Below are 24,828 nucleotides of genomic sequence, written 5' to 3'. Positions count from 1 at the left end.
GGCAGCGAGTCTCCTCAGCAACACGGGCTACTGCAATCACACCAAACTTGTCCTCTGCTCCATACACTGGCTTCCCCCTAGACTATTCAATCAAGTTTAAGGTCTTGATCCTTATCTTATAGCACTCCATGGGCTGGAGCCAGGGCAGTTATATATTGTTAAAAAATTCCACTGCACACATTTCTCCTCCCCTCCCCTGTGAGAGGATGAGAGAACAAACATGCGACAGGTGTTAGTCATGTTGTTCAAGGCACTACTGGAAGGCGCTCAGATACTACAGGGAGGAGTGTGGTATAAGAACTTGAGTAGAGTGGGGTAGAATATAACCAAATTTTGGGTGCCCAACTATAGACACCTGAAGATGAGGTCCTACAGGTGCTGAGTACCCACAACTCCCTTTGATTTCATTTGGGACTTAACACCTCTCTTCATTTTTCCCTTTTTAAAATACTGGGTGTCCATCACTGAGGGCCTCCCTAACTGAAGCAGTGGTTACTCTAGTACTCTAACAAGTGCTCCCATCCTGATTGCCTTCCAGATACCTGCACATCCCCACTAAGTGAACATTAGTGCCCTCCGTCTGAGGCTGCCCTGGCCCCTATTGCCAAAACCCAGACTTCCCAGAAAATCCAATCAACCAAGTACAGTCCAAGTAATTTGGCTGGTTTTACATTTAGATTCGTGCATATTTCCCCATTGGTCATAACTTGGGGTAAAGAGTTCAAGGGACTAATTTCTCAGTTATTCACTATAACCTTTCAAAATAGCGATGAGGGACCATGTAATGTTTAGCAGCATAAGCAAAACATATGCTCATATGTGTGGATATTTTTAACATTCATTCTAAAGCAGTCCATAGCCATGCCACATCGGACAGATGTTCTATATTTACACACCCTAGCAGCACCTTATAAAACAATTCTTGAATGGAGAAGGCTTTGTGTGCAATTTGATGTGTGTGCCAGTGTGCAGTATGTTGCTTCCCTAAAGCTAGAGCTTGTTTTACATTCATGATAGCACTCTGAGCTGCTTGCTGGGAAGCCAAACGCTCTGTGAGGAAGCTAGGAAGAGAATGTACACATCATTTGGTAATGTCAGTATGTTTCCTCTATTCAGGGAGGGAGCCAAATGCAAAAAAACCTAATATGAAAAAGAACTGAAATTTACCAGCAAAAATGAGTACAAAAGGAAAGAAAATGACCTATAACATATTCCCTAGAGATTTTTTTTGTCACTGTAATTCCTAGTCTTTCATGCGCATAGAAAATCCCAGCCTTTAATCCCAAAGAAATACTAAGATAACTAAAACATGGTTTTGACTGACCATTTAGCCCACCTTTAAAGGTATATATTATAGTTGTACTTTATCTTATTTTAGGTTGAGCTTCCCTGAACAAATACATTTAAAAACACAAGCGAACGGATTTAAATTGAAGAAGAACAATAAATGTTGTTGCTCTTCTTTTTTCAAGACCTGGCTGTTGGCTGTCCTTTGTTGCTCTGCCATTTCCCAGGGAGTAGTCGGAGCATGGCTAGAAGCAAGAATGACTAGAAAAAAAAAATAATCCAGGTAGCTCATTCCAGTGATGTACAAAAAATAAATAAATAAAAATCTCCCCTTTCCCCCATTTTATTTTCCTTATGAAATAAATGTTGAAAACTGAACATTTTATCTACAATGTAAAGCAAAAATTGGGAGAGGTTTGTTTGTGGCCCCAGCCATTGTGCAGTATACTCTGGGGCTCTATACTCCTGCATGCATTTGATTCAGTTGCCTTCTGTTTCTGGGTTAATTGTTTAAAAGTGGTCACTTTTCAGCTATATATTTCTTTAAAAAGTTTGTTAACAGGGAATATGTTGCTACATGTGCTTTGCCTCTGAACAGTAACCTTTGGGTTACTGTCTCCAGACAGCTAACAACGAATTTTCTGTACATGATACACTACTCGGTGTTTAAACCATTGCTTCGAGGCTGTAATTACTGTGTCTGCATTGCCATAATGCACAAGGTTAATAAGCTTCTCTGTCAGCATTGTGTGTCACCCTGACAGAGACTAAAATCACTGGAAGCCTGGCCTAATGGACCAAGGTTAAAGATATCACATTGTGTCTTCAATTTGGCTTGTCCCTGCCCGATGAGCTCTACGGGCTTCAATTATGTATGTATGAATTTATCCCAGATGGTACTGAGTTCCCTGACTACTGTGACAAGAAAATAGAGGCAGAAACCTGGATGTTTCTGGTATGTGGGCCACTGTAAATTTAGGGAACACACTAATGATATCAAATGGCAATTTAATTTTGGGTGGTTTTCTTTTTCAGATCAAGAGTGGCCTCAGATACAATGGGCTTGCTCCTTTTTTCAGGCTGGTGCCTGTTGCCATTTCTGCTTCTGAATTCCCTCTATCTAATCTGAAGGACCTTTTATCTCATCAGCTTGATAGGATGCACCACAAAGATCCTCTGAGTTCGCTTTCAGAATTGGAGGTTGGTGCCTCTGGACTTGGAAAGACCAGCATCCCTAGTTGTGGGCTGATCATAGGACTTACTAACTCAATGGGACTTCTAAACAAAGCACACACTATCCTTAGCACTAAGGGGTTGTAGGATTGGGTCCACAATAGAGTTTTTCACAGTTCTTTAAGAAGGATTACTGTAAGGAAGACTACTAAACACTGTCCCTGCAGTCCTTCTAACCAAGAGCATAGTCAAAGTCTTCTGACTCTACAGTTTCTTCTAAATTATTTAGGTCAGTCCTAGAAAAATGTACTAATTATTTGCTGAGTAAAAGGTAACCCACATAAAGGGGGAGATGATTAATGCTGACATGTCATACTGCAATGCTGCAGTTTATAAATAAATAATATAAGTTTGCTTCCTCTCTTGATGTAAAGAGGTTTTATAATTCAGGGAATAATGCCACATTATCTTTCTACTGCTGGATAATCACTTTGCCCTTTAAGAAGGCATCAGCTACCATGTCAGTCCCTTCAGGAGTTTGAATTCTCTTCTCCTGCAACAGGGGCTCATCCATCAAACACAGTTATAGAACTGATGCTTGTTGTCTATTACATATTGCATTACTTTGAGAAATAAAATAAGAGAGGCAGTGGGCCCAACTCTGATGTCAAGTACCCTGGCACAAATCAGGAGTAACTTCATCAGAGTCACACTGGCATAAAACAGGTTTAAGTGAGATTCTAATCAGCCCCATTATTTTAAGGTACATTCCTTAGGATGCAGGGTTAAGGGTCTTACTTCTGCCTTTCCTGACTCTTGGGTGCTTGTTTTCTCAACATTACCATTGTGTTGATGCTGGCTTTTTCACATATACGTTTATAAAGCATATAAGAGGGACATACAGAACCACACTCCTTTTTGTTGCATTGCAAATTTAATGATTCCCATGACAAAACATGTAAACTTGTATTAAGAAAATACCCCTCTCAAATGTCATGAATTTTGTCATGGAATTAGTGGATAAAATGACTGCCTTAACATACGTAAATGTGTGGACAGTAATTAAGTGTTTTTCTATTTTGCTAATGTAGCAAGAAGAAAGTCAGATAAAGGAATGCATACAGCTTCTCTATGCCTACAACAACCTCACTGGGGGGACTAAATGAAGATTAGAGGTGAATTTCAATTCTAGTCTGTGAACCTCAAAGAAACAAGACAGATTGGAGCTCATGCTACCGTGCTAAAAATAGCTGTGTAGACATTGTGGCTGGGGCTGGAGCTCGGGTACTAAAGCCTAGGGAAGAGAGGGAAGTGGACAAATACAGCTTGAGAGGATGATTATTATTATTTTTATAATTATTTTAAATTGCTCAAAAGTGTGCTAGTCAAAACATACTGCAGATAAGAAGACAAGGTGGAAAGACCAAGGTTGCAACTTATAGCAAGACATTGGAAGCTAAAATGGTTCATTTTTGCAGGTTTGGGCGTTTCAGAAGCAGTCAGTCCAATAATAAAAGTATCAGTCTGAAATATGTCTTTGATATGGTACATTTTCTCTTGACTTTTACTTCCAGATCCTAATGCATGGGGATTTGAAGTGATGAAGAGTGAAGAAGCATGTAGAGTGAGATTTGAAGAAAATGTCTGTGTTCAGGACATCCTACTGGAGGGATTAAAATCTCATTAAGTTGTAAAAATCTAGCATTTAATAACACAAAACAAAATGTACCTTTGTTAGCATTTAATAGGATTCACATTGTATGTTCCAGCAGCAGTCTCTTACCTGGTGATACTCAGCACATGTAAAGACGATGCTGTAAGGCTGATCTCAGTCAAAAGAGCAGTTTAAAGTTCAATTTGCAAAATAATGTTCTCTTTCCATTCAGGTATAAATATTTTTGGTGCAGCTGGGCCACGCGACCTTGCTAGAAAGAAAAGGGGAAGTTGTCTCTCTTTTTACCACAGTCCTCTCTTCTCTCATCTTACCTTATAGACATAGGGCTAAAATCACACAGCCTTGTGCAAACTGGGTCCCTTCTGCCCATTAGGGAGAGCCGGAGGTACTCCCACCATGTACCCTTTCAGGAGGGTTCCTGCTAGGGGAGGACAAATTTAAGTTACAACCGGGGACCCCAATGGCAGACGCTGCCTAGGAGATGCACTGAATCAGTGCAGCCCCAGCTGCCCTAGCCACAGCCTCTCTTTGACTAGAGTTGCTCACTTTTTGGGTATCACTGGACTTCTCAAACCAACTGGTGGAAGAAAGGCTGCAGTCACCTTGCACTGTTGCTACCTCATGCCTGGCTGATATTGCACTGTTGGAGACCTCCAATGGTGAAAGCTAGCATGGACTCTAGGCTGAAATTGAATCAGTAAAGACAGTCTTATGGAAATTGGTTTGCAAAGCTTGTTGAGGAAGCACAAGTCCAGGAGAAACTAAATGAATTCTTTGCTTCAGTCTTCACGGCTGAGGATGTTAGGGAGATTCCCAAACCCGAGCCGTCTTTTGTAGGTGACAAATCTGAGGAATTGTCACAGATTGAAGTGATACTAGAGGATGTTTTGGAATTGAGAAACTTAACAGTAACAAGTCACAGGGACCAGATGGCATTCACTCAAGAGTTCTGAAAGAACTCAAATGTGAAATTGCGGAACTATTGATGATGGTTTGTAACCTGTCCTTTAAATCAGCTACTGTACCCAATGACTGGAAGACAGCTAATGTAACGCCAATATTTAAGAAGGGCTCTAGAGGTGATCCTGGCAATTACAGACCAGTAAATCTAACGTCAGTACTGGGAAAATTAGTTGAAACAATAGTAAAGGATAAAATTGTCAGACACATAGAAGAACATAAATTGTTACGCAAACGTCAACATGGTTTCTGTAAAGGGGGATCATGTCATACTAATCTATTAGAGTTCTTTGAGGGGGTCAACAAACATATGGACAAGGGGGATCTAGTGGACATAGTGTTCTTAGATTTCCAGAAAGCCTTTGACAAGGTCCCTCACCAAAGGCTTTTACGTAAATTAAGTTGCCATGGGATAAGAGGGAAGATCCTTTCATGGATTGAGAACAGGTTAAAAGACAGGGAATCTTTAGGGTAGGAAAAGGGTAAGAATAAATGGTAAATTTTCAGAATGGAGAGGGGTAACTAGTGGTGTTCCCCAAGGGTCAGTCCCAGGACCAGTCCTATTCAATGTATTCATAAATGATCTGGAGAAAGGGGTAAACAGTGAGGTGGCAAAGTTTGCAGACGATACTAAATTTCTCAAGATAGTTAAGACCAAAGCAGACTGTGAAGAACTTCAAAAAGATCTCACAAAACTAAGTGATTGGGCAACAAAATGGCAAATGAAATTTAATGTGGATAAATGTAAAGTAATGCACATTGGAAAAAATAACCCCAATTATACATACAATATGATGGGGGCTAATTTAGCTACAACTAATCAGGAGAAAGATCTTGGAGTCTTCGTGGATAGTTCTCTGAAGACGTCCACACAGTGTGCAGCAGCAGTCAAAAAAGCAAACGGGATGTTAGGAATAATTAAAAAAGGATAGAGAATAAGATGGAGAATATCTTATTGCCCTTGTATAAATCCATGGTACGCCCACATCTTGAATACTGCATACAGATGTGGTCCCTTCATCTCAAAAAAGATATACTGGCATTAGAAAAGGTTCAGAAAAGGGCAACTAAAATGATTAGGGGTTTGGAACGGGTCCTATCTGAGGAGAGATTAAAGAGGCTAGGACTTTTCAGCCTGGAAAAGAGGAGACTAATGGGGGATATGAGGGTCAGAGGGGATATGAGGGTCAGAGGGTGGAGATGGATGGCAGGAGAGAGATCACTAGACGATTACCCGTTAGGTTCACTCCCTCTGGGGCACCTGGCATTAGCCACTGTCAGTAGACATAATACTGGGCTGGATGGATCTTTGGTCTGACCCTGTATGGCCATTCTTATGTGCTTATGTTATGTCTTGGATCTCTGTTCATAGGGAATAGGGCCATGAATTGGAGGGCTATCCAGAAGCCTGATGGGAAGTAGCTGAGAAGTATGGCCTCTCTTCTGAAAGTGGCCCGTGCCCTTGTAAAGGTTTAGAGGTATCACCAGCTGGAAAATGGATGCAGAACCTGGCTGAAGTCAGTAAGCCTGTCTAGAAAGCAGATTGGACTGTGTGGCGAACGAGGGAGATACCGGTATTATTTTGTATGAAAATTGTATGTACCTCAGTTTACCTCCTTGATTTGTTCTGGCTGGCTGAATGGAGTTAAATCAAAGGAGGAACAAACAGGAAACAAAACAATGACAGAGATAAAGTATCTCCAATGAGAATAATACCAGGGTCCTTAGGAAAACAATGGGTGAGCTAGTTATTGGGAATAGCTGCCTGCCTGTTGCTAGCCAGGTTAACAGGCCTATTTTTTCAAGGCCAGAGCCTAAGATCAAAAGAACAATAAGCTATTAAAAACTGATGCCTATAGAGAAAAAGGTGGGTGAGCAGGCAGCAGCTGCTCAGAGATAGACTCTGCTGGACGGACATGGAGAGAGAGAGAGAGAGAGAGAGACTACAGGAGGAAAGACTGTCTCCTGCCCAGATAAAGACAAAGCCTGCAGCAGGACCATGGAACTAAGGCAGGGGCTCTGTGGGATGTCTGGGACAGCTAGGCTCACCTAAGTTTTGGGAGAGGTGATGAGCTATCGGCAAGACCCAGGTGTGCAGGCCTGTTGTGGGTTTAATCCTTTCTCCCTGCTTGCAGAGTATGTTTAGCAAATGGGCAACATGGCTGTTTGAAAGGCTCTGTTCTGAGTCACTTTAACCAACCACCCCCTGGAGAGGAGTGTCTTCCAGGTGCCAATTGCAGTGGGGCTTGCAGTGGTAACACAGTTGGAAAATGGTGGGCTGCCACCATGGCATCCAGCCTAAGAGGGGCAGAATCACAGGGTTCCAAGGGCACAGCAGTAAAGGTAGCAAAACCTGTTACTTGAGGGGTGCAGTTATGAGGGAATGCAAGGAAGTATAAAGCATCACTCACCCTGTGACTGTGGCAGGTCAGTAGGAATAGGAGGTGTTGTAGTCTGGTGAGCTAGTCTAATGTAGGCTGGACCATGGGGTTCTACTCCGGGAAGTGTGCAGATAGAGGCCTGTCACTTGGAAAGAGTACCTATGGTAGAGACTGGGAGAGAGATTACAGGTGCCGCTTGTCCCTGAACCCTCACATGATGGTTGGAGGAATAATGGAATTGCGAGAGTCCTGCTGGTAAGACACAATGCAAGAACACATCCCTACTGAATAGATCACAGAGAACTGCATTTAAGTCAGAACACTAGGCAAATCCCAAGGCCAATGGGTCAGGTGCCAACAAGGCTCAATGAAACCCAGCTATATATTTCAGTCTCATCAGGAGCAGCCAGGACAGCCGCATTAACACTCTTTTAAGTGTGAATTTGTGTGGCAGTCTACTAGGATTCTCTTGCCTGCATTTTTTGGCGAGATAATATTCAACAACCTAACAGATACTGAATTACCCACAAGCTTTCTGACATCTGGGCTTTTACTTTATCTCAGACTTCACTTAAAATAACCTTAGCTGGATTACAGGCCTATAATTCTTGTAAAGATTTATTTAAATATTTATAGAATGTGCCAGGATAAAAAGAAACCCCTTCCTCCCTACATCACCTGCAGCAGTATTGGAAGATAAAAGCCTTGATGATTCCAAAGAGCCTGTGGAAATGTGTAACATTTTGGATGCTGCTGTTGTATTCACTAATTAGACTAGAAAGGATTTTATGTTTTTTAATGGTATTTTAAAATCATTTGAAGAATTTCTATGTGCTGACCTTCTCTTTCTGTGCTCCATCCTTCTCTCTGGTTTCAGCGATTCCTGCTGTTATGTAAGCAGTTGACTTGGCAAAGTGCAGCAAGCTGTTTATCCTCAGACATACTATTTCAGGATGGCTGGGTCCTAATCCCTTGGGTTGGCTGTAGTCGCTGATTCCAGAAGCAAATACCACTTCATGGTAGCAAGCCATTAACCAGTTATATGCAGTTTTGCTCTGCATTGTTCAAAATAAAAAAAAATTACCATGAATATCATAAGAAACAAATTAGCACTTTTGATCTCTGTGATCTTCAGTATTGTTCACTCACCTGTACAATAACATATTTGATCTAGGAGACAACACTTTGCTAACCTAAGAAACAATGTCCACCAACTCTGTCTTCTCTAACATGGCTGTTCTAGCATTTGTAAGATTTGAAGGCACTCAAGGACCTTTTCTGCCTCTGAGAGATAATACCTCTTTTGGAACCACTCTTTGACCTTTTAAATGGAGATAGAGAGAGTGTGTGTGTGCAATTCATTGAAAATTTGCTCACATAAACAAAAGTAAGAAAATATTTGCTGCCCCAACAGAATAGCAGTGATGCATTATACAATGGTTGACTTCAGAAACTCAACACTTACCCACAATTAGAGCATCTCTTTCTCTCTGTGACCCTCCTTTGTCAGCTGTGATCTCTGGGACAGTGCTGATAAGGTCTAGGATGAAGCTTGTGAAAGCCAGAGAGAAAGCCTTCTAAGGCAAAGGTACTCACTTTTGGAACAAATTCTAGGAGGAAGTATAGGCTTGCCCTCTTTAAAACACTAAGGTTCGCTCATTTGCCAAAGCCTTCTTGTCTTAACAGAAAACAAGGAAATACTAACATGGCAAGAAAAAACAATCCTAGAAGAGATTTGGATCCAAGGAGAGAAGAACTGAGTTCACTCTAATGCCACCATGAACATTGCTTTAAAGACACCAATTCCGTTTAGCACTTTGGGAATGGGCACTGCAGTAAAACCATAAATGGACAGTTACCACCAGAGTGGTATTGGACGCTGTGAAGTCATTTCCTATAAACAGTCTAGCAATTTCTCAAAATACCTCTGCGTGCGACCTGGATAAATGTTGGCATACTGGTGGTGACCAAAGTAAGTTAAAAAATCAAGATGATGTCGTTATAGTTAACATTCACAACAAACAAAACATTTTGTTTTCACACAAACAAATGATTGGAAACCACAACCCAAAAATAATTTATCAAAGGAGTTGGGGAAAAAAAGGTCTTGTCATCTGTTATTCTGCAGAATACAGTAAAGAAAACTAGAAATCCTCTAAATTGGTTTTATCATATTTGCATGCAGGCCTGATCCAATGCCCACTGAAGTCTGTGAGGGAGGCCTTTCCATTGGGCATTGAATCAGGCCCAGAGTGTGTATGTATGTCAATATCTCAATTCTTTAAACAAACTTTTGCTGCTTTCCTTTTGTAGAAGAAGGAAGCATTCTCAGCTGAATGCACATAGAGAATCCCAGATCAGAAACAAACATTTGGAAGCACTCTAGCGGTTTGTAAATACTGAGGGTTTTATTTCCACTTCACATGGTCTCAGACAGACTCAAACAAGACCAATTACAATTTAGTATGCCCAGAGTTCTCAATGTTTCTCCAAAACAAAGAAAGTTCTCAGTAAACACTGTACATAGCCAGCTGAACTGTTAACAATAATTTAAAAACTTCTTTTTTGTATTGTCAATTCAAGAATACCAACAATAAAAGTACAGTACAGGTAATTTCACAACAATATTACAGTGAAACGGATTGACTCACATTTATGTGATGGTACAAGTAGAGCAACAGTATGTACATGCACTAAAGTGCTAGGAACCCAAAGGCATGCAAGTCAAGTATTGTATGTGTATTATACAGCTAACTTCACAAGACTTTCTGAGGCGTTCTTTTCTCTCTTAAATGTGGTGTGTTTACCTGTATTCCACTCCAGTTTATTTAATTCAATTCTAGTCAACTACCTTAATGGCTTTCACTACTCAAAATTTACTGCTTCTGACAATATGAAGCATCCCTAAGAACCTTCCTCTTTTAAAATTGGTGACACTGACATTAAAATAGAATAAAATTAACTTTAAAAATACCCTAGTTTTACATGGGGAAAACAAAACAAAAAAACCCTCAAAAAAACCAATCCCCCCCCCCAAACAAAATAAAAAACACAACAGTGCAAATATAATAAAAAGGCAGTCAGTACTGGGGGAGAGAGAGTGCATTCAGTTTCCCTTAAAAATGTACATTTTATTTTAAATCTTATTCTTTATATTTATATCATTTTACCTTTTTTGTTAATAGACTGTATGTAGAAAAGATGGAGACAAAAATAGTTTTCTGAGCTATGAAAAAATTAAGTTATTACAGGCACATTAACTGTTTCATTCTAGAAACATCGCTGTTTCACAGGTTGGACATTCAGCAGTTGAGCTTGAAAACATTCTTTGACCTCAACAACTAGATCTCTCTTTGTTGAGAAAGACGGGCCATGGTGATGGTGCTAAAATGCAAATTACAGTGAATTCTTCCCTTAATAATTCATGCAGGCTTGCATCACTGGTTTGGGTTCTCTATCTGCAGTTCCTTGCTTCCATATTCCTCAGAGGAAGTCAAATCTCCAGTTGACTGAGATTGTGAGGCAGTAGGGGAATGTGAAGCCCATCTTGAAGGTGGGCGCCGATTTGCTGGTCTCTCTGGCCGGGAGAAGCAGGATTCTAGGGACGGAGCTAGTGCGGAACAAGGTAGTTCCTTTGCAGCAAACAGATGGAAAAAATATTAGTGACTCGTATACGGCCCATTTACATGTGCAAAAAACCAAAAAACAGATTATAACTAAGCATCTTGTGAGAGGGAACAAAACCAAGGAGCATACTTTTCTACACACAAAAATATCTACATTTACGTCTGTGACTGATGGAACAGAAAAGGAAAAAGAGAAGGTTTTGATGAACTGAAGCAGCTGACAAACTTCCATTTGCTAATATTCCTTGGGCTACAAAGAAGAACCGAAAGGTATATTTGCATGATAATTCAATAAACCCCACTATCCATCACATTGCTTCAAAATGCTAAACTGGAAGCAAAGTGCCAGGTATTGAATTTGCGAGTGAGGTGAAAACAGGCTCATTCCTCTGCTTCAGAGGTCAGACTGAAATGCAGGAAAGACTTGCTTAGCTGGAGAGTACTGAGATGGGACTAGTTACTGCTTCCAACTACATTAAAGAGGAGGCTTGCCTAAGAATTTGAACGAATATCTATAACGTATCAATCCTTGTTGCCAGCTGACTGAGCCTGAGCTACAGGAATTCAGTGGTACTGTAGGTTAAAGGTGGATATCCACCATCAAAAAAAGGATGAAAATTTGCAGGTCTGAAAATTTAATTCGCTACATCATCTTCTCACTGCAGCAGGATCTGTAGGCCTTATGTGTAATTAGAGACAAACAGCACTGGTGATTTTTCACACTGGCACCCTATTTATATTTAAACGTTGACAATTACTTCTAATATTGATAGACTTCTCCCACAGAACGGATAGATTTCATGCACGGTTTGCATGCCCATTATAGCAAGTTGACTGATTACATGAAGCATGGCTGCCTTGTGCTACCAAAGCAAAAATCTTGAATTTCTAAGGCTTATTGAATAGCTTGGAAACTATAAAAGCAAATCAGCTGAGTTTGTCAACATGTAGAAATGTATACACTGAAGAGAGATCACTCTACAGGGTGAAAGAGTTATGTGCAAGTTACAATAATAAAATCTGAAGACAAACTGGCAAAATATGAAGGCAGAACTTATAAATCAAATGATGCTAAGGAACGATGAGCCAAAAAAAACCCCAAACCAGTAGAGCAATACATTAGGAAGTAAAAAATTTAATATCATGCCATGCAATGTATGGAGAGAGAGAGGAAAGTGACTACGAAATATTGAATTAGGTATCATGATATGATACGCAGTGATTGAGCAAGATGATGTAATACAGAAGTATCTCGGACAATAAAATGGGAAGGAAGATGAATGTTGTAGAACAAGAGAGCCAGAGGACATCAAACTGCCTGTGTGTGCGGCATATACATATGTAGGTTGTGGAGTAGAGTATCACCAGAGCTCAGCAAGCCTCTGAGAAGGGCCAACCCCTAGCCTTTACACAATAGGCAGCTAAAAGGGTGATCAGTAACACCACATTACTGTTTAAGATCATGTTCTATTGAGATGCCCTCAGCATTTCTGGAGAGCAGTTCTATACTGTGAATGACATAAGTCCTGGTTAGCAAAGAACCCTACGATCACCTGCAGACATAAACATTTGTACTATAAACTTAAAGACAACACTCTGTTAAAACAACATTAAGATTGAAGTATAAATCAGAACTAGTAAGGATACTGTCTCTGTGTCCCTACTTCACCTTATCCTGTTGTGCCTAAGGAAACACACAGTATGTCGCACTGTACTGACACTTGCTAACAGAAGTCCCTCTGTGCACTAATACCTACAGGAAGCACAACAGGATGAGCTGAGGCTGTGTTTTTCTGGGCTTGTATCTTGATCTCTATTGAAAGAGCAGCTTTTAATTACAGTTTTCTAGCTTTGTTTGCTTTTAGCAAACTGAAAGGGAGTCAAAATTATAGCAATGGTAAACAATTTTGGTTAACTATGTAATATAGCCACAGATGTTGGTCAGCTTTGACAGAAAGGCATGGTTAAGTCCTCCTCATTCTTATCAGTGATATACACACCTACAGCGCAACACACGTTGCACAAGCAAGCCCTGGTGCTTCAGGGCACACAGGTAACTGGCAGCACAGTCTTTTAATGTGTTGGCTGCAAAATGAATCTTTTCTAGGAGTCATGATTACATGCACATTAATCCTAATGATAGGTCTATGCTCTTAGAATGCAGGAAGGAAATTAAAGAATTAAAAGGACACTGCCAAAATATTACTTTTAACAATCAAAATGTCATGCAACTACCATAGATCATTAAAATGCAGCTATAAAAATGACATTTCCTCTTGGTTATTTATTGTGATCATTGATTGTTCATGTTTCTAAGCTTAGATCATAAAAATGGGCTATATAATTTCAAATTTTTGTTTCTAGTCAGTTTCACTTTTAGATTGTTGAAAACACTGCAGGATTGTGAGTATTTGTTAGAAAATTGTTTCCACTGGAAATCAGGGCGGAGGGGGATGGGGGAAGGGAGGGAATTATGGATACATTTATATTGGTCCTAGGTTTTGTAAAAACTTAAATTTTCACAGAATTTAAATTTTGGGCTAAATTTGACCTGACAGTGTCCCTTTAAATCTCAAGGAAGCTAATGGGAGCTATCAATGTTCATGTCCAACATAATGATGGCAGAAGGCAGAATAGGCCAATCTTTAAAGTGTTCTATTCCAAGTCAGAAAGAAACATTTCAAGGGAAGAACTGTATAGGAATCAGCTGTTATTGGATGTTCTTGGCTACCTCAAGTATTGTTGTTTTTATTGCTACTTACCTATCTCCACTAGCTCAAAGTTTCAAAACTAAAGCTTTCAGACAGCTGTGGAAACAAGGTAGAAAGAACTTACAGCAGTGAGGCAGGCAGGGTTAGAGTCCCCAGGGGGCAGTTAGTAAGACAGTTTGGTTCTGGACAGGATAGAAAAAAAGAAAAAAGAAAAAGAAAAAAAGAAAGCAAATAGGTTGGACAGGGTTTTTTTTTTAAGTGAAGATTTATACTCAGCAAGGAAGAGCTCATCAGACGTCCAGGGCCGGCTCTAGGTTTTTTGCCGCCCCAAGTGCAAAAAAAGAAAAGGGCCAGAGTGCCGCCACTTGAAAAGTGCCACTGGTGCCTAGAGTCGGCCCTGCAGACGTCACTACCTGTTCATATCATGTTACCATGTTATCAGATTTCATGGGAGGGCTAAGAGAAAAGACACTAACAATCAAATTTAGAGCACAAACCAACCAACCTTGCACTGTGTTAGAAATGGACATAGCATTAAAGAATCCAAGGATTTCCTTCTACGTAGAGAAAGATATATGCTATCCTTTGCCAATTCATATTTAGGTCAGAGAAAACAATGTTACCATGAAGGAGGAATACTGCAGGGTTGTTTTTAGCTTTGTTTGGTTTTAAGTGAAAGAATATCTGTAAATTCATAACAAAGAAAAACCCACTGATGTTTTATGTTACTCTGAAGCCATATAAGCCTTTGATAGATATTTGCTTCACCCTTCCTTCTTAGTGCATTTAACAATGACAATAAAAGGGAGGCTCAGCTGAAGATAAAGCACTTTACTCTGACACCATCTTCCCTCCTCCCAATTCCTGAGTGATTCAGCTGAGTATGTTCAGCAATTATTCAGCCATTAAGAACAGAGTGGAAAGACTAAGTTTCTTGCTGGATATGCCTTCCACGAATATTTTCTCTTCTTCAGCCACTTCAGTATGATAGTGTAACTTGTGTAATGCTCTAAGTACCTGCCAGGCTCAGAAAAGGAATCTTCATGTCACTTTTTCGTGTCTAGCCTGCTAAAGTTATCAATGGCAATGTTTATAAACCCCACGATTGCCTACTACCATAGTGGTTTAGTGAATTAGCAGGATAAGGCACTGGTAGGCCAAATCTGGTGGATATGAATTTGCTTGTAAGCAGCTCTGAGCAAGTTAGAATGCAAACAGAGCTATTACCATTGTGTGTATCTAGATACTGAAAATAAATTCCATAGTTTCAGCAGAAATGTAAAAGGAAATAACTGGAACATCCAGAAGTTCAAAGAAAAAAAAGCTGCCAACTGGTGCTCCATGCAGGTTTTAAAGTCATTAATTACTCCTGGGGAAATTCTGCACCACTGTGCAATGCCGAATTTTGCAGAAATGAACATTGTGCGTGCAGAATTTCCTTTCTCCCACAGAAATGGGCTGCAGTGCTGCTGGCCGCCACTAGGGACCGCTGGACCCAGCAGAGCCCAGATTACATATAGAAGACACTGCTGGGATGGGCTGGGGGGAGATAGAGGGTGTTCCTGGCAGCGGCAATTCCCAGCACACCCTGAGGGAAGCAGACAGCGGCGCGCAGGAAACTCCATGCAAGCCTGGGACCAAGCATCAGGCAGAGAAACAGGGACTGGGCTGTCATAGGGGTTTCTTTAACTCTCTAATCTTGGGGGAATTTTTGTGTGTGTCTGTATTGTTACAGACATACTTGCTGACAGGTATTTTGAAATAAATTACCAAAATAATTGAAACTGGTGTGATCATGTAGTGTTATTTTGACTAATACAATTTGCATAATTTTGCATAATTTTAAGATATTGTGCACAGAATTTTTATTTTTTTGGCACAGAATGTCCCCAGGAGTAATTAATGTATCATGCCCTGACTACAAAGAAGGGGCTGTTCTCTTTGGTGTGATGGTCACTGCTACTGGCTGGAAAGAGGTAAGTACAGAAGAGACTCCGCAAAAATCCTGCACAGTGAGGTGCTGGCAGCAGCAGCACTGACAGGGCATTTCACTCAGCATAGCCTGCCTTCTAGGTGAGGCTCCGACATATGTGGACAGTGTAATCCATAAGTGACCCAAGGCATATTCAGATCCTAAACATATTTACAGCTTCATTTCCAACAACAAATCAACATTCCACAAACACGTCTCTTTAAAACCGCACCCCATTTTGGAAAATTAACACATCTGAGTGAAGCTCACAAGGTCACCCCTTCAGGGGAACAGCACATGTTCCTGGGAGAGGATGGGACACTATAGCGGTAACCTGTGCAGCTATCACCTAATCACCTGTCAAAACCAAACATTTACTCAGTGCCGGACCATGAGTGGGCCTTCTCTGTCTGTGGCTGTGCGAGAGCCTCCCATGCACTCCCCCAGGCCCTGCATTCTGGGAAGCCCAGGGGCTGCTTCCTTCTAACACTTCCCTGGAGAAAAAGATGCTCAACAGAGGGTATAGAAGGGTGGGAAAGAGGCAGTCTCACAGCCTCACCTCCTCATCAGGCCGGTGCACTGAGGGAGCAGATGGAATACATTGTGCAACCCCTGCATGTGGGGAAGCCCTGGAAGAAATTGTACCTGCCTGAGGCAGTGTCTCTCTGGTACCCCCCTTCCCCTGGGGTGATGTAATTCTGCACCACTCCCTGCACAGCGCTCTGCTGTAAATGACACAATCTAGCTCTTAAAAGGGGCATAGCCCCTGGAATGGCTCTGAGGCCTGACATCCTACAAGTCAGTCAATGGGCATAATTTTGGCGTTGAAAATTTTCAAAGAGCTGCAGTCGTCTGCCATGAGCATTGTGACTATCTGATAAATCGCATCAGGTATGGCTGTCACCATGGCTATCACCACAGACCATGTCCATGTTTTGAAGTTAGTTACTTTTGCCAACAGCAATTTGTGGTGACATGGCACAACTTCAGCTTTTATATACTGGAAATTTGTTGTGACATTTCAAAGGTACACATGGAATTCCAGAGTTTTCAATGATAACTTGAAGGCAAAGCTGAGATGAAGCTGTGAGAGTACAACGCATATTTTTACAAATGAAATAATATGGGAACAGTAATCCATCAACTATACTTCTGGTTTTCAAATAAACTAGAAAATATATAAGCAGCCAAGATAGTCCAAGACAGCAAAGCTGCTTTCTCCACTTTCGTTTATTCTGAGGTATGTGCACAAACCACACTTCCATCAATTTTTACAGATAATTCAAAAATTGTATGTGGGTCTCTCTCCACACACACACACACACACACACACTCTCTCTCTCTCGCACTTATTTCAATTTAAACATAAAGGGCACCGACATGAAAGATCTAGGTGCTCTGCTATCAATTGAAAATATGTGCAATAACTATTAAAAACAAAACAAGAGCAAAACTTCACTCATTTAAAACAACCAGTCACAGAAAGAAAAATTGCAGGACAAAATCTCCCACCACTAAGATCCCCAGCACCTCCCCCATCCCACTCTAAATGCCTGTTTAAAAGAATGGGCATTATGGCATGCCCTGAAAGTCAACAAATTGGTGCTATTTGGGGCCATGGCGAGGAGTGAATTCCAAAATAGAGGGGCCCTGATGATGAGTACCCTGATAGCTGCTCCCTCTTTTATATACCCAGGGGACCTCTAGCTTGAGCACCTTCAATGATCTGAGAGAGGCCACAGGAGATAGGACACTCTGTCTCAGGTAGGTAAGACCCAGGCTATTAGGATTTTAACAGGTCAACATCAGCACTTTAAACTTCACCCAGAAACCAAGAAACAGTCAGTGCAGGTCCCAGAACACTGGTGTCACATGCTCAGAGGCGAGACTCCACCTAACAATGGAGCCACTGCACCAGTTTCCACTTCCAAATGGATGTGGCTCTTGTAGATCACATTCCAGCAGTCCTAGCTTTAAAGGTGATAATCATGGAAGCAAAGTCCAAGTCTGGGGGGAAAGGTCACAACCCCTGACCACAGCTATTTGCCTGCTGCTATTTGATGGTAGCCAGGAATCTAACCTAATCTAACAGAATTCTGTCGACAAAGGAAGACAAACAGCCATAATAAGGCAGGAGTAGGAGGACAACGAAATTTCAGTTGAATTCTCTGGTTGATTCCCTTAACCCACCATACTCATCTCATTTTATCTAGACCGAGTCTTGGCCAGCTAGTTCTCATGCATACCTCAGACTCAGACAGACACTGAGGAAGTCACTCAACCACACACACCTCAGGCTGGACAAGATAAAGGTATAGAACTGGATGTCATCTGCAAACTGAAAACACTTCCGCCAGTATCTCCTCACTAATTCTGCTAATGGTCTCACATACACGTTGAACTAGAGTGACGACAGCACGGACACCTGATCTAAACCAAAAGAGAAACCTTCGGGACAGAAGACCAAATATGCAATACTACCTTGTTGGTACTCTCTAACAGAAAGGAATGAGGCCACCTAAGGGCAGGACTCACCAGGCACTACAAGAATGTCAACACCGTCTCACGATCCATGGCGTAGAAGGCAGCTGAGAAATCTAGTAGTAGCAGCATGGAGACCTGGGAACAGATCCTCCAGTCCACCAGAGCATCATACCACATTTGCAACTCCCTAATCCCTGGGGCTGGCAAGGGGCCAGTTCAGCTACTGGTTCAGCCCTCTGCACCACTTAGACCAGACACAGAGCGTCTCTAAATTGCACCCAGATGCCTATGATCCCAAGAAGGCATTCCAGGACCTGGGAATGCAGAGGAGCGCTGGCTATTGGAATGACATAAAGGGGCCAGAGTGAGGCAGAGAATCTTGACCACTGGTTTTTATCCATCACCAGGAGAAGATCACTGACCAACATGACAGTGCTGTACCCAGGTTAGAACCCAAAGTGGCAAGGGATGTTAGATAACAGTTAATAATTGAGCTTTAGTCTGTCTTTGCACGCTACCCTGATCTGTGTTGTACACTCCCCTTGGCTGTAGCTGGAGATCTGACCCATGATGTTTATGCATATCTGCTGGGATACATTATGAATGGTACATTTTTTAGACAGCTGAGTAAAATAGCAATAGGTATTTCTTCACTGTCATGGTAGGTTTATGCTTTGACCAATCAATTTTCACGATAATTTTGCAAGGCTGCAGTAGTAGATTTCCAAGCTTTGTGTAATTTAATGACTTACATATACACACAGAATCTACACAGCAGAGCCAAGTTTATTCAGAGTTATCCACAAAAGTTACAGTAAAGACACTCCTGTGGGAAGGAGAGGGAGGGAAATCAAATTTATGTACTATTCTCTTCATCTGACTTGTTAAAACCAATTACCCATTCTTGAACAAAAATTTTATTACCCTTTCTTCCAAGATAATATTAACATTCCCTCAAAATCTGCTGGGCCTAGCACATCTGTATTTTCCAGTGTGATAGGCAACTCTTACTCCTGGTATTCTGGGGAGACCCACTAGCATATGTCAGCTTTATTCTTTAAAGCATACGTTTACTTAAGTAATATTTTAAAACATAATCTACTTAGACTGTAAACTTTTTGGGGTAGGGACCACATTTTTATTATGTGTTTGTACAATGCCTAGCACAACAGGTCCGCAACTGAGGCTTACAGGAGATACCACAATACAAATAAAATAATAATAAATTAATTATAATAACAATTACTAATAAAAGAACTCATAAGATATTTCCTGAAAGAAAAGAATAATTAATTATAGAAGGGGAAAAAAAAACTCATTACCTCAATGGACCCTGGTTCTACTTTGACTATTTCTCCTGTGCTGTTGTCATTGCTAAGACTCGGTGGGCTGCGTGAAGCTAACCTTTTCTCTTCCTTTAAGGCATGCTCCAAAAGTTTCTTATTCAAGATCCTGGCAGCATTTTCTGTAAGCGTATACCCTGGAGGAGCAGATAAATCCTGTTTGATACTTGTCGCCTCAGACTCTTCTTCCTTTTCCATCTCTGTGCCCAAACGGAGAGGACTGGGTGACCGGCCACGGACACTTGTACACATTTCCTGCATGGGCCCCAGTTCTGATCTGGGTTCTGCTGACCTAGATCGGCTGCTAGACCTGCTGCATTTTTGGAGGGTCTCTTGAACAACAGGGGTATGGTCAATAATATTGAATAAACTGGAGAGGCCATCATTGATGGTGGTATGAACTGGGCTCTCCCTTGTAGTAGTTGATCTAGCCCAAGCAGACTCACTGAATCCTTTCTGAGGCGTTCCTGGTAAAGTCCGGTTATTTGGCTGATCTGTTTTTGGAAGGATTTTTCTTTGTAATTTTGGAGATCCATATTTGGGAGAACAGCACGTGCGTTCAAACTTGGCCTGGACCTTTTCGATGGCAGGGGCTACCTGCCTGCTCCTTAAACTTCTGGATGGTGATGAGATTGGTGTGGAGCCCCCCTTTGGTGTCAGACACTTGTGTGGACTGCTGGTGATGCTGCGCAAGGTTTCTGTCTGCAAGCCAACACTGATTGTCTGGGTGGTCTGTGTCCCTGTAGTTCTTATACCATTGGTTTGACAAGCTATGTCCTTAAACTGAGGCTCTGCCGAATTAGAGTTAGAACGTATTGCATTTCTGACAGAGTAAGCTACTTCCTTCATATCGTCACTCATGTTCTTGGACAGCTCCAGGGTCTGCAAGGACGAGGCAAAACCCACAGCAGTGCAAATAGGATGCTCAATAGGATGAAGACCACTTTCCAAAAAATCTTTATGGTGTTTGGTGAGATCACAGGGCCATCTCCCAAACACATCTGAGGAAGCACCTTTTGTCTCCCCCACATTCCCTTTAGCTTTGGTCACAGAAAACAAAAAGTCAGGCTCAACCGTTTTTTTCCCTCCATTCCCAGCTATCGCTGAGTTATCGAGCCTACGGAGAACTGGCGGACTGTGAAAGACCTTGACCCCCATTTTTTCTGTTACAACGTGACTCCTCAGTGGCTGCTTCTGGCAGGGCTCTGGGCTGGTCATGGTATTGGTTGTCATAGTAACACTGGTGGTAAGGTACCATGACGATGCTTGGAATGGATCTGAAGTTGAATCACTTCTTACTTTCCTAATCTCTGTCCTTTCTGCCCAGGCTTCTGCAGGCTTTTCTGTAACCCCACTATGGATCCTGGTGTTACTATAATCCCAGTTTTTGTTGAACTCTTCAATGTATTTCAGATCATCAGGGGACAGAGGAGGTGTTATATCCTCCTTACTACTCGATGAAGGCAAGGTCTTTTCAGGAAGGAATGGAGAAATATCCATCAAACGCTGGAATTCTGACATGGAGGAAACAGACACTGCCCTAGGGAAAAAAATAAAACATAAATTAAATAATTGAAAACCCTTATAGAAATATTTCTGCTTTAAAACAGAGGGAAAATTAATCCATATCACCAGCTCACATTCAAAATCTGTTTTTTAAAAGTTCCCTTTATTGCTTTTTGAATTGCTGCATAATGCAAACATTTTCTCAAGTACTATTGCTTGGTAGAGGTTTAAAATATGCAGCTTTAGAACAGGTTTTCAATATATATTATCCATGAAAAATGTATCTTTACAACACTATGGCACACATTTTTAAGGCTGCAAATAGCAGAAAAATACAAAGAGAAGTGCTGAGTATCCTTAACTTTAAGTGAAGCCAGTGAGCCCTCACAGGCAGCTGAGGTTGCAAACACTTCACAGGTAGTGCGTGGCACCTTGTGGGATCAGGCCTAGAGGTGGTTACATTTAACTAGTTTGGTGAGTTCAGCTTATGCTGCAACTTAACGAAAGTGAAACTGAGTGGCTAGAGAAACTATGAGAAATTTCAAAGAATTCTTGGGTTTCCATAAAGTTTGTTAGTTTATACAATTAAAAGCATCTAATTGAATCTTCCTATTGCTTGACTGTAAGGAATATTGTAAAACACTGGAATCTTTCTAGATCAGTGGTTTTCAACCTGTGGTCCACGGGCCCCTGTGGGTCTGCAGACTATGTATAGGATTTCCAAAGGGGTCTGGCACCTCCATTTGAAATTTTTTAGGAGTCCACAAATGAAAAAAGGTTGAAAACGACTGTTCTAGATAAAAGGGACTATATAAAAATGTAAATCACCATAATTATCTATGCAAGCCCAATGAGCAAACTCAAACTAGATGAGCCACCCAGGATTTTAAAAAGTGATGAGATTTATAGAGCAATGTTACAGTGGTTAAAAAAAATCTGTTGTGAATTTTTAATCAAGATTAGGGCCAGATTCAATTTGGCGTATGCTGCAGCTCCACTAACTTCAGAGATAAATCTACCTACACCAGGGCTTAATTTGGACCAATTTATTCAGTTAGGAAAGAGTAGGACCATACTGAGACAAATTAATTTCTGAGTAAATACATTAATCTGGTTCCAAGGCAGCAAAGCTATATACTACCCTTGCTCAGGGCTTGCGGCAAAGCCCAAAATGTCATCAGCTAGATGTTTGGTGCTTTTTCTGTCAGCTTTACTCACCTTTGAAGATTTCCCTTGTGCGTTTCTTCTTCCTGGAAAACAAAACAACCACCAGTTATTTCCAAACCTTTACAGAGCACATAATAGCAGTATTTTGCACCTGTGGGGCATTCTGTCATTTGTCTCTGGGTTGTTCCATAAGTTCTTGAAAATCCTTTTTCAAAATGACATACTTCTTCCTGGATAGGGTATTTGTATGGCTATTCTCTGCTTAATATACATGTATGAATGCTGTCATTCCCAGTAGAATCAATAGGATCACTCATATCAGAGATTATACCCCAAACCTAAAGCATTCTTGAATTTTTATAGTCCAAGTTATCACAAAGAACAATGAGCTTTCAATGAGCTTTCTTCACAATTAAAAATTCAAGTTCTGGATCACATCTGCATGAGTGACTTTGCTCTTCGGATCTTATCTGTTTTATATCAGAGACCTAGCTGTGCTGAGATAAGAGACAAAAATGTAGTCCTTTGACATAAGATTTCATTATAAATTCTCTAGGCACTAACAAATGGTACCAGTTAAAACTCATTAAATTAGTTATATTAAATACGTGGGAAGACTATTGCTCGTTTCATAAGGAGATACCTACAGATAGCTCACAGGATTAAGATGCTGTTACAACAATTATTCCCTAGTGACAATTCCCATAATCAGCTTTTTTAGACTCATACTTTCCTGATGCAGTTGGTCTAGAGCTATTGTTTTAACGATTTAGATTTCTAATCAATTATACAAAATACAAGCTAGGTAACAAAAATGTACAAGTTCAATAACAAAAAACTTTTAGTATTAACGGCTTTAATTTGACCCCATGAAAACAAGGACTTTTCCAAGAACAATACTACTCCTAAAAGTGGCTAGTCAAAAAACTGCACCCTTTGATTCAACAAATCTGATTCCTGTATGCATCCTCAGTTGTATCTGAGGACTAGGTGCCTGATTCTCCATTCACTTACAGTGCGGTCAAGGAATGGAGAATCAGGCACTAAGTTTTTACTGACTTTTATTGCTGTTAGTACTGCAAAGCAAATGCAACTGAGAGAGAGAGAGAGAGAGTCATATGGATTCCTTTTTTGTGTGTGCATGATAAACAGAGCTGTTTATTAAGCTCCAATCAGCTACACCTGAGGAAACCTGCTGAAGAAAATGAGTTTGTATAAGTTTCACTAAAGCATAATTTGAAGACAAGGAGGCTGCACAAAAGTCACTGAGGGCCTAATTTCACATGGAGAACTTTTATTAATGGCAGCGATGTGCGAAAATGGGGACCAGGATCCAAAACCACTTGACTCGCAGAACTGAGTGCTGAGGTTACAGAACTGGAAATAGGAAAAAATATTCTTGTGCTTGTAATCTGAGCACATATGAAATGAGCCACTTGGAGAAAATAAACAGGGAACCCCACCACAACAGCTATATAGTTACATTTTTCCCCACCAAGGAAAATTAAATACTGTATGTGTGTACATGTGCACCTTCCACACACACACACACACACACACACACACACACACACACACACACACACACACACACACACACACACACACACGCATTTAAAATTTCAGAAAAATATTCTTATATTTCCTAAATCATTTATCCTTCTTCCTGTTCCTTCCAACCAGCCTGATTCTCCTACGGTCTGTTAAGCAACAATTTAATTGCTGGCATGAGATCACATCTTGAATATCTTTACATTTTTTAACAAATGGTTTGGCACAATTTTTCACAAGCTTAAAAAACCCAACTGAAGTTACATAATGAGGAGGCCTAACAAACATGGCTTGCCTAACAAACATGTTTCCTGAATGACCAAATTGCAAAAGCAGTCTCTATATATGTGCCTGCATTTTTGGATGTGAAAGTTTCTGTTCACTGTTAGCTATGATTTGTATACACAAACAGCATTTACATGCTGAAAACAGTATTCAGATATCTACCTGCCTGACCTATGTACACAAATCTGAGTTTTCAGGAATGCAGAAAGTTGTCTGTCACAAAACCTGCAATTTGAAAACGGCAAACAATACAGAAGCTGTTGTTGATGATGCACCTGTCTTTTCAAGATCTGTTGCATATTTGTTTTGTAATATAAATTTAACATGCAAAAAGAGACTAAAAAGGAAGACTTTAATTCTTTGATGCTTTGGTGTATTTGTAATTTCAAATGAGATAGTAAACTGCACAGTTGTGGCACCTGACAGTTTCCTAGCTATCACCAATGTAATATGTAGTTTTGCATGCAGGTTTGTATCAGCCTAAAGTAACTAGAACCCATTGTTTCTGATGGAAACTATGGAGGCTAATGGGATGTTATCCTGGCCTGCTATAAGGTAATCTCACTGGGTCAAATCCTGGGTCTATTGAAGTCAACTGGAGTTTTGCTACCATCTTCAGTGGGGCCTGGATTTCATCCATTGTGTCCTGATCATTTCCGTCCTCATTGCCCTTTGTTATGAGATTCTGGATCTCCCTGGATGTTATG

The 24,828-nt window shown here is 40.8% G+C and overlaps 1 protein-coding gene across 7 annotated transcripts in view; it reads right to left on the bottom strand.

Annotated features, from left to right (window-relative positions):
- Positions 1-9,865: 9,865 nt before the first annotated feature.
- Positions 9,866-24,828, bottom strand: part of MTCL1 (microtubule crosslinking factor 1) — a 188,127-nt gene continuing 173,164 nt past the window's right edge. For 4 of the 7 annotated variants that reach the window (XM_048840282.2, XM_048840283.2, XM_048840286.2 and 1 more), the window contains 3 exons: positions 22,337-22,368; positions 19,592-21,152; positions 9,866-11,108 (listed from right to left, as the gene is read on the bottom strand). In XM_048840282.2, the coding sequence (XP_048696239.2) occupies positions 10,914-11,108; positions 19,592-21,152; positions 22,337-22,368 (1,788 nt within the window). In that variant the 3' untranslated portion in view covers positions 9,866-10,913. Of the gene's footprint in view, positions 11,109-13,864; positions 13,996-19,591; positions 21,153-22,336; positions 22,369-24,828 lie in introns of all 7 variants that reach the window. The other 3 variants (XM_048840284.2, XM_048840288.2, XR_007355269.2) reach the window with 2 other exon arrangements.

Source organism: Caretta caretta, chromosome 2 (assembly GCF_965140235.1).
Source record: "Caretta caretta isolate rCarCar2 chromosome 2, rCarCar1.hap1, whole genome shotgun sequence".
NCBI classification, from domain to species: domain Eukaryota; kingdom Metazoa; phylum Chordata; order Testudines; family Cheloniidae; genus Caretta; species Caretta caretta.
This window is presented reverse-complemented; position numbering and strand designations above follow the sequence as displayed.